Below are 11233 nucleotides of genomic sequence, written 5' to 3'. Positions count from 1 at the left end.
TCGATATCGAATTATATCGTTATCGACCGAAATGAAGAAATATATCGCGATGAAAGTTTTGGCCATATCGTCCAGCCTTAGTATATCGGTGAGTTATTTTGATGGAAAGGCCAATGTCCGATATTTAATTTAATTGCTTTATCGCTAATATCGACCGATACCATGCCAATAATATCATGCATCTCTAAAGTTTATAACAGAATAATTGAGACAAAAAGCAAATTACTTAGTGTTTTGTAAATGTGTACATTAAAAATATGTTTAAAAGGGACTATTTAGTGTGAAGTGTTTGCAGTTTCAGTCTCTTTCTTGTAAAATGGACTCACTGTGGTGGATATTGTGATCTAGAAGTGTGCTACTTGTTAAAGGTTTGATCATTATAAACTTACTTTCTCACCAGATTTTTCTCTTTTCACCTAATTTCACGTCAGGCCCTTTTCACTCAGATCTTATTTCCTTTTTCTCCTCCAGCTCTCATTGCTAACCTTCTGCTGAGAATATGTGCTGCTTGTAATTTGTCTCTCACTGCTCCAATATGACTTTGTTTTTCTTCTTGTAGGTCAGAGGAGGCCAATAAGGCCTTTTCAGCTGCTGTACAGATGCACGACGTCCTAGTGAAAGCCTGGGCCATGTGGGGAGACTACCTGGAGAACATCTTTGTCAAAGATCGGCAGCTTCATCTGGGAGTTTCAGCTATTACCTGCTACCTGCATGCCTGCCGCCACCAAAACGAGAGCAAGTCCCGCAAGTACCTCGCAAAGGTGATAGACTGGAAAGGGGGGTGATTTCTGTTTTAGGCAGAATGTGGTCATTCATTTTCAAATGCAGATAGTGGCAACATAATCTCTGGTGTCATAATGCTCCTTTGTAGGAACTCTGTAGCCTGAGCCATATCTTATTGAAGAGAGTATCACTTTTTTATATTTTAAATTCCCGAGTTTCCTGACCTCGTTTCCCCTATATATTATAGATACTGATGAGAATCTGCCAAAGTTACAAGTAGAGACTAGTAGTTGCATCAGTTATATAGTCTACTGATCCATGCAGTGCATTGGTTCCCATAATCTATCAATAGTTAATTGAAGTCCATCATCTGGCTCTGCAGGTTAACAGACTAATGGCCTCCCCTCACGCTACACTCATAAACAATTCAATTCAGTTTGCTTATATAGTGCCAGATCACAACAGAAATAGTCTCAGGGCACTTTACAGAAGCATTCACATACATATAAAGTCATTTAATAACGTTGTTTATTTACTGCTACAAAAGGTCAAACCTCAGTGTGGTTTGACCTTTTGTAGCAGTAAGATTAGCCAGGGTAAATAAGCATGTTCTTACCATGTCCAGTGCAGCCTCCAAGCAATACAAACGCTGTTTGTTTCCACTGCTGTTAATTATTTTCACATTCATATTACCGTACATGTTTTTTGATAACTCCTGCACCAAAGTGCTGTGCTGCCAAAAAAGTTGGCATTAGTCCTGATTGATGGAGAAAGATAATTAGACTTTATCAACAACTAAACTCAATCTGTTTACTTGAATGGGCTTAGTAAAGAGTAAATGAGGAGTTGAGTGAGGTTAATGTCTTCTTTTTATTGTAAATGTAAAAAAAAAAAAAAACACCAGCGGAGGAGAGATGACCTCCACGTTAACACCGCTTTGATCATGATAAGAACATTTGAGATGTGCTAATGGTACTTTGCCGCGGTGAACAGAAGCAGGCAGGCAGCAATAATGTGATAAATGCTTAAGACCTTTTTCTTCTCGGTTTCTTACTTGGTTGGATAATTATGAGATACAATTGAAACCAGAAGTTTACATACACTATTTAAAAAGACACGTGCCTTTTTTTTTCACACTGTCTGACGTGAAATCAGAATAAACTTTTCCTATTTTAGGTCCAATAGGATTACAAACATTTTTTCTATTTACAAAATACCAGAATAATGAGAGAGAGAATTTTAAGGCAATTTTTATTACGTTCTTCAAAGTCAAAAGTTTAAATACACTAAGATTACTACGCCTTTAAACAATTTGGGACATTTGTCATTTCTTTGGAGGCTTCTGATAGGTTCATTGATAACATGCGAGTCCATTAGAGACACACCTGTGGATGTAAAGGAACACCTGAAACACTCTGCTTCTTTGTGTAACATGTTGGGAAAGTCAAAATAAATCAGCCGACATGTCAGGAAGAACTGTGGACTTGCACAAGTCTGGTTCATCCTTGGGTTCAATGTCCAGATGTTTGAAGGTGCCTCGTTCATCTGTACAAACAGTTATACACCAGTACAAACAAGATGGGAATGTCCAGCCATCATACGGCTCAGGAAGGAGACGGGTTCTGTGTCCCACAGATGAACGTGTTTTGGTCTGAAATGTGCAGATCAACCCAAGAACAAGAGAAAAGACCTGGTGAAGATGCTGGCTGAAGCTAAGACTCTGTCATCATCCACAGTGAAACTGTGTGGACATGAGCTGAAGGTCACTCTGCAGGAAGAAGACATGACTTCAAAAGAAACATAAAAACAGATCAATGTTTGTTGATGCACACAGGGACAAAGACCTGAACTTCTGGAGACATGTCCTGTGGTCTGAAGAAACTAAAACTGAACTGTTTGGAGGACAAACCCTGAGAACACCATCCAGACTGTGAAACACGGGGGTGGCAGCATCATGTTGTGGGGTTGTTTTGCTTCAGGAGGGACTGGTGCACTTCACAGAATAGATGACATCATGAGGAGAGAACATTATGTGGAAATACTGAAGCAACATCTCAAGACATCAGCAGGAAGTTAAAGATTGGGTCTTCAAATGGACCATGACCTGAAGCATACTGGCAAACTGGTTCCAGAGTGGCTCAAGGAGAACAAAGTCAATGTTTTGGAGTGACCATCACAAAGACCTCCAAACATGGCCCAGTTCCACCAGTTCTGTCAGGAGGAATGGGACAAAATTCCTGCCAACTATTGTGAGAAGCTCGAGGAAGGAGATCCACAACGTTTGACCCAAGTCATGCAGTTCAAGGACAATGGTATCAAATACTAATGACGTGTATTTAAACTTCTGACTTTGAAGAAAGTAATAAAAATTGCTGTAAAAAATTCTCTCATTATTCTGGCATTTTGTAAATAGAAAAGTTGGTAATCCTCATTGACCTAAAACGGGAAAAGTTTATTCTGATTTCACGTCAGACAGTAGAGCTGTCATTTCTAACCGGAGCCCAAAGCCCAACCCTAATTTGGGCTGGGCCTTAATTTGTGGGCCGGGCTGGTCTTGGGTTTTGTTGCAGTTTTACGAATCATACAGCACAAATACAACCAAGTAAGAATGCACAATATAAAATTGTGTTAATCTACTTGATGAGGAGGAGGCAGGTCCGACCGGCTGGTTTAAAGAGATATTTTTTTTTAAAGTTGCGTTAAATTCAGATGGACAACCTGATCACTGTCCGCACGCATCTCCGCACCTGCTGTCATCTGTGAAGGAAGTAGCAGTATCTACAAAAGCCAAAGGGAGCAGCGCGTTCAATTAAAATAGCCTTGTTCTATATTTTTCTAAATAATTGCTCTAAAAATATTTTTGTTCATCTGTATAATAGCCTATCTTTAGAGTTGATTTTTTTTTTTTTTTTTTAGGCTATTTGTTTTATTTGTTAATATCCATTTGGTGAAAAAAGAAATCTTATATCTTCCTATTGTTGTTTTTAAAACTATGATGTCAAACTGATTTGCTTACAAAAGCAGTAAAAGCTTAATAAAAAAAAAAAAAAAGTTTTTTCTTTTTTTTAATTCGGGTCCGGGCCTGTAATTACATTTAATTTGATTAGGTCAGGTCGGGTTCAGAAAAAAAAATGCTACAGGCTGGGGCCGGGTCGAGTCGGATTTTTTAGGCCCAAATGCAACTCTGTCAGACAGTGTGGAAAAAAATGCATGTCTTTTTAAATAGTGTACGTAAACTTCTGGTTTCATCTGTATGTAAAATATTTTAATTTGATTTCTTCATATTTATTATTTGCCTTCCTTTGTCATGTTTTTTTAGCTTGTCATTGTATTTTTTTGGTTTATTTGCTTCTGTGTGAATATGTAGGTGCTGTGGTTGCTCAGCTTTGATGACAAGAACACACTGGCAGATGCTGTGGATAAATACTGCATTGGAGTGCCCCCCATTCAGTGGTTGGCCTGGATCCCCCAGCTTCTGACCTGCCTGGTTGGGTCAGAGGGCAAGCCCCTGCTTAATCTCATCAGCCAGGTGAGGCCTCGGCTAAACTCCTAAAGCCAAACTTAGATTTCTATTTGTGTGGAAGCCCAAGCAGAATATTAATGAGGTCTGTTAAAAATGTCAAATCTTCTGAACATCTTTCATTCATGATTGAATGTTTGTTATTTTTATTACGTAATCATTTTTTAATGCTTTCTTGCAATAGTGGCAGCACATTTTGCTAGCGTGTTAGCATTACCGTATTTTCCGGCGGACACGTCGCACCGCCCTATAAGTCGCATCAGTCCATATTTGTCTAATAAAGTGGAAAAATCCATAAATAAGTCGCTTCGCCGTATACGTCGCATCTATTATGCGTCATCGCCGACAACCTGGAAATGTGGACCGGTGTTGTGCCAAAAACCGATGGGCTGCCAAATGGAGGCTGCAGGAGCGTGCAGGGGAGGACTTTAACAAGAATTTAGCAAGATTAACACTTTAAAACAATTATTTGTTTGCTCAAAATTATAGTAAATGTGTGTCTCAGTCTAACGTTTGCTTAATAAATGCACTTTAATGGTCAAATCAGCTGCATTTTGCCGGGGTGGTGCAGCTGGTTTGACGGTTCCAAGCAGCGAGCAGAATGAAGGTGGGGAGACTGTGGCAGGCCGATTGAGTCATTAAAAGCTGGTGAAGATTCTCTGTCATCCAGGACACGGTAAATTCTAAAAAGTTCAAGAAAAAAATATAAAGTATAGTAGGGCTGCAACAGCGAATCAATAAAATTGAAAAAAATCGATGATTAAAAGCGTTGCAACGAATTTCATTATTGATTCGTTGTGTCGCGCGATTATGCGTCTTTCACAGCGCTGCGGAGCCGTTTCGTTTTGTTCACGGGCAGTTCATTGTCAATGCTGACTGACTGAATAAAGTTTGGAAAAAAAAAAAACCTGCAGCGTGAGTTGAACAGAGCGAGGGGGAGCAGAGCAGAGTCGGTGTTTTCAAAGGAAAATAAGTAAATTTTACAAATGACCAACGCAGCGAAAACTGTTTGACCCAAGTCCTCCAAAGTGTGGGAGCTCTTCACAAAGATAAAAAATGAGAAGCATGCAGCTTTGAAAATCGCCGACACGGGAGAACCACGGAGATAAACGTAAACATGGAGTCACGAGGAGGAGGAAGGAGCTGCAGCTGATACAACTCTTCATGTGTTGCAGGTGAGTCTCTACAATTTAACACTTTGTTCTGTTTCCAAGAGAGAAAACGTAACGTCAGTCTCTCTGGTAGCTGAAGCTGCTGCTTGTTACAGGGATAGAGAACGTGTGTTACTTTTTATTTAATTTAATTGGTACAAGCAGTGTTTAAATGTGATTTATAAATGAATCTAACACAAAGATAATAATTTAATGATTAAGCTTCAACTTTTAATTTGCTGGCAAAGTCTGAAGACACTGCAGGTATGGCAGGATGAATTGCATTTAAAGAATTAAAGTAATTTATTACATCTACTCAAATGTGTGTAATTAAGTATTTTATATGTGTGTGTGTATGTTTAATTGCTCTTTTAGCTACTTTTGCCTGAACCTAACACTGTAAGTGAAACAAGGCATTTCTTGAGTTGCTGTAAATTATGTTATAATACATATTTACTCTCTCATTCCAGAAAACAACAACAACAAACAATGACAGCCTTCATGATGGACAGACATCATGGACACCACAACAAGCAGCTGTCTTCACTGAAACATCCTGAACATGATCGTCACTGACATGAGGCCTCTGTCGATGGTTGAAGACGAAGGCTTGACTACAGTAATCCACACTTTTAATCCAGGTTACAATAATCCACTTTTAATCCAGGTTACAATAATCCACACTTTTAATCCAGGTTACACTCTTCCCTCAAGGACACATTTTACAAAGCAACTACACATTGTGCAGGTATAAAGACACATTTGTATATATTTTTGTGTACATTATTTTTTTAAGCTATTTGACTAACTTTTATTTTTTATTATTCAATATTTTACTAACAGAATAGTCAAATAGCAACCTGTTTTTTGTGCGAATTCCTATGTCAGTCAAATGTTCAATTTTGGAATAAAGGGGTGGAAATTAAAACGTCGTTTTTTTTTGTTTGCCGATTCATCGATTATTGAAAAAATCGTTAGTTGCAGCCCTAAAGTATAGTATAATAAATCAAGTCCAGTTGTTTTTGTCTTGAACTTTTTTGGATTTGTCATTATAGCCACGTTTACCTATTACATGATACAACAGCCAACAGCATGCCATACAACTTAATACTCTTCTGCCATCAATGGCCGAAAGTGGTACTGCTCTTTTTTTTCAGTCAGAATGAATGAAAACAGCCATATCTCAGCCAAAAAATGGTTTATAATATGGGAACAAAATCCATAAATATGTCGCTTCAGCCTATAAGTCACAGGGCATGTAAATTATGCAAAAAACTGTGACTTATAGGCCGGAAAATACGGTAATTCTCAATCACATCTTTCTAATAAAGATAAATTTACTGCATTCACGCCAAAGTTGGTTGCTTTTTAGTTACCAAATTTGCGTTCAGATTTTTCCACTTTTCAATTTTACAGTAGTTCGTAGGCTTTCACTAGTCCTCGGTGAATTAGTTTTTAAATTATTTGTTCAAGAAATGATTATAAAGTTAATATTGTACGCATCCTCACTGCGGGAACAGAGCTAGTAATTAAACCGAGGACTAATTTGCTTTGCCTAATGGAGTATTATTTCTGCACAATTTGAAGAGGGTGATCTTCAAAGAGTAGTGCTCTTTAACAAACAGCCATCCTCTCAGCAGAGCTGCAATATTTATAGAAGATATTCAAGGGAGACTGAAGGAGGATCAGTAGCAGAGAGTGAAAAGACGGGAAGAGAGCATTTGAAATGGATGTCACTTCTTTCAGATGGTGGCAGATTATAGGTTGTCTATTAAATATAACGTGAAACAAAGTGTTCATTCTGCATTTAGGTTTGTGTTTTTATGTGCTGTAAAGATGTACTATATCTAAGAAACACTAGAAAACTGATTGTTGCTTGTTACTTTTAATTATTTAAGTTGTTGTTCAAGGACTTGAATTATTTTTTATATAAAATGAGCGGAATATCTGCTAAAGATCATTACACAGTGTCTGACACCAAATCAGAAGACAGCAGTTAATTGCATACATATTTATGGTGTTTCTATTTGCAGGGGAAAAAAAACATGAGTTTTTGGTGATAGGAAATGGGACAGAAAATTGAATAATTCTGTTTTAACTCGAGATTTGTTTCTCTCCTCGCTTAAAAGTGCCCGTGACATGCTTTTTCTAAAAAAATATAAAAAGTGAAGAAAAAAAAACTTAATATTTAAGAGTTGTCACGACACCCATTTTATTACATAACTAGCATTTTTTTGGACTTGGTGCAGCCATCGTGAAACAGGAAGTGACATCAAAGGGGAACTTCCTGTTTTTTGTTTAATGAAACAGTTTTTGTTGCCTGACCCTTCTTTGTCTCTCTGATAGGGACTCAAAGTCATCCAAAGGAACATCACATTCCTTTTTACTCTGTGTTGCTAGCCGTTGTAGCAATGTTTTGTTTACATGCAGGCATTCCCCTTTGACATCACTTCCTGTTTATGCACAGGCCAATACCTCAACATCTGTTCATCTCAGTGGTGTGAATTTTTTTTCGCAATACATCATTAATATTATCTTTCTAGTAATACATTATTTATTTAAAATAATAATAATAATAATTTACAAAAAATTGGTGTCACATTCAGTTTAAAGGGGTAGTTTGGATTATTTGAAGTAGTTTTTTTTTTTAAGTTATAAACAATAATCACACCTGTTGTCTTTTTAAATAAGCTTAGAGAAATAGTTTGTGACTGGACTGACAAGCTGCTCCCATTTTAAAAACAAATCTAATCTAAACATTTCACAATGGTCCATACAAAAACTATTTTATAAACCTTTACACCACTGCTAGTTTTGTAATACACAGTTATTCCAACATAATAGCATAAATATATTAGTAGTAATAATGTTTATTGTTAGAGTATTAATCAGAATACATTCTGCCTCACAGGAAGTGCTACAGCTGACTGTTACTGCAGCTGGGCTTGCAGAAAACGAACATTTGATAGTGATGTTAATGCTTATAAAGTACTGTTTACACGAACACTACTGAAGCCATTTAAAATGATATAAATCAACTTTAGTTTTGTTACTGTTTGGACTAGCCATGTGCTCGTCAGCCCAGTCAGAATTAAACTCTGTTTCTGCAAACTGAGCGCATTCAAAGAGCTTTCTACAACAGGTAAGATACTAATTGTTTATAACCTTTCCACAGAATCTAAGTTTAAAATATCTGAACTGTGGTATAAATGGGGCTGCACAATATATAAAATTCTAAGTACCATGCATGCATTCCTATTCTTCATGCCAGTAAAGGTTTATCAACCAAATCTATTTTTGGTCTTTTTGTCCACACCTGGTTTGGACAATAAAAAGACAGAAGGGAAAGTCAGGAGTGAGGAAAATGTGGATTTACAGCAACTGATATTTTCATTGCCGTTGTTGTCTCAGCTTCTCCCCTCAGTGGGGGTTGCCATAATGAGCGAACTCGCGCAGGAAATTTGGCACTTGTTTTTACACCAGATGCCCTTCCTGACGCAACCTGGGCTCAGACCTGCAGCCTCAGAATTACAAGACCACAGTCCTGAGACACCACACGCCGCTGATATCCTCATAGCAATATTAAACAATAAAATCACACATTTCAAGTTTTACTATATCATGCAGACCTATTTTTTAATGTCTTTAATCTGCACTGTTAAAATTATTTGATTAATATGATTATGTAAAAACTAGGGATGCACCGATCCACATTTTTTTACTTCCGATCCGATCTTGATGCCTAAATCTGGATATCGTCTGATACCGTCCCGATATCATCATCATTATTGATTTTATATGAGGCTGTAATAATCTCTTCTCAAGTACAATTTGCACAAATATATGCATGTGCAAAAAGGCAACTTGAGGTAAGTTTTATTAATGTTAGATAAGTTTCAAAGGTAGAATTAAAGCCTGCTAACACAAAACATGTTTTGTTTTTTTTTATTCCTAGCTTTAAAGTGGATATTAAAGTGATTTGATGGCTTCAAACATTTGCTAAGTTCATGGCATAAACCAACAAAAACATGTTCCTGTTTTTAGGATTTTACATCGCTTTATAATGTAGCAGTTTTTGTTTCGTTTTTTTTATATATATCATTTTCTTGTATTTTTCAATTCATATGTTTTTTATGATTGTCTATTGTTGTACTGATAAATATCTCCTAGAGGGTAAACTATATCTTGGCTGCAAGTATCAAGCTGCGAAATCCTTCATTTTCTACAACTGATAGCGGTTGGTCATTAATGACGTGAAATTTAGCAACGTCTCTGTAAACATTCGAGCTCCGGGGCTTCAACGATGTGTTATTCTCGTTCAGTCCGGAGAAGGCGGTCTGACTTTGGCCAGCCGTGCTCAGTCTGCCCCTCCTCCGAGACGGGCAGACTGAGCACGGCTGGCTGAAGTCAGACCGCCTTCTCCAGACTAAACGAGAATAACAGACCGCTGAAGCCCCGGAGCTCGAATGTTCAACGTAAAACTAACATTACCGTGGTTTAATGTGGTGCTATGTTTGATTAAGTTCGTTATATTGTAGGTCGCGACCGAGCTGCCTCCTCTCGGTACAGCGGCTCTGCAGACATATTACGTTGCTGTCTTGTTTTGTGGTGTTTCTAGTGTAAAGTACTTCCACACAGCGGACATGTTTAGATGAAAAGTTGGTTAGCTGTTAGCCACAGTGCTACTACACGTTGTAGCTGGCTGCAAACTATGACATGGATTTCCTGAATGTGAGGCGGGTCTTATTACTCTGGGTTCATGAGACACGCCGCCGTTCAGTAAATCCATCCACGAGACATGCTTCATGGATCAGAAAAATCCGATACGTAAGTTATGCTGGTATTAGAGCCCGTTACCGATACTGGATCAGATCGGCCCCATCCCTAGTTTAAACTAAAAAGGCTTAATCTAATAACATGAGAAAATAGCAAAATGTTTTTTTCTTATATTAAAAAACCTGTAAAATAGGAAAAAACACTACAATCACACTTATCAGACTGCCTGCGCTGCAGATTTGTCCATTTATTGTTTTCATTTTACCAACAATTTAAAAGATAGTGTTACATAATAGGCTGATACAGATTATCTCAAAGTAATCCTAGTTTACCAATCTGTTATTAATCTAAATAGACGTCAGTTTAGATATAGATTTTCCATCTATGGAAGTTCAGTCCCGCCTACGGAGTGCCTTATCATCCTTTAACAACTGAAGGGTAAAAGGTTGACACCTTTTGTCTTCATTGCCTTTTTATGTAAAGAATAAAGCACATTCTAATGCATGACATGCTTTATCTCTACTGCTTGCCTGAATTATTTAGAGTTTCTCTGCGGCGGCGGGATGTTTAAAAAAAAGTATGTTGAAATATTGATGAAGGTGAGGAGAGGAGCGCCTGGGGGCAGGCGGGGAGATGAATCAGAAGTTGGTTGAGAATCTCAGCATCCCCTCCCACACACACACCCCCACTCACTGTGTCCGCCTCGTCTACCGTGTGCCCTCTTCCCCTCGGCCTGCCTCACCTTCGATAAAATAAAACATTCCTTATCTTCCCATTAGTGCGATGATCTCTGGTTCCTCCTTTTCGTTACTGCTTCCCTTCCTCGTTCATCATTAATGATGATGTTGGCTGCCACTTAAACCTCCCTTTTCCTCTTCTAAGATTCTTCACCTCCAAACTGTATTTCGCCGCACTGTAAAAAATAGATTTAATGCACCTGTTATATGTTGATTACACAAAATTGGCAAATTTTAGAAATTAATTTAGACATTTTTATACCATGTTTGTTTGTGTGTGTGAGAGAGTTGTTCAAGTGTATGTAACGTTATTTAACTTTGGTTTA

General features: G+C 37.8%; 1 protein-coding gene across 1 annotated transcript in view; it reads left to right on the top strand.

Moving 5' to 3' along the window:
• Positions 1-11233, top strand: part of LOC119424153 (transformation/transcription domain-associated protein) — a 144245-nt gene that overhangs the window by 104312 nt on the left and 28700 nt on the right. The window contains exons 60-61 of the mRNA XM_037691621.1: positions 560-761; positions 4091-4252. Of these exons, the coding sequence (XP_037547549.1) occupies positions 560-761; positions 4091-4252 (364 nt within the window). The remainder of the gene's footprint in view (positions 1-559; positions 762-4090; positions 4253-11233) is intronic.

The sequence above is a fragment of the Nematolebias whitei genome, chromosome 17 (genome assembly GCF_014905685.2).
Source record: "Nematolebias whitei isolate Nwh7 chromosome 17, NemWhi1, whole genome shotgun sequence".
NCBI classification, from domain to species: domain Eukaryota; kingdom Metazoa; phylum Chordata; class Actinopteri; order Cyprinodontiformes; family Rivulidae; genus Nematolebias; species Nematolebias whitei.
Note: the sequence above shows the minus strand (reverse complement) of the source record. Positions and strands in the feature narration are given on the sequence as shown.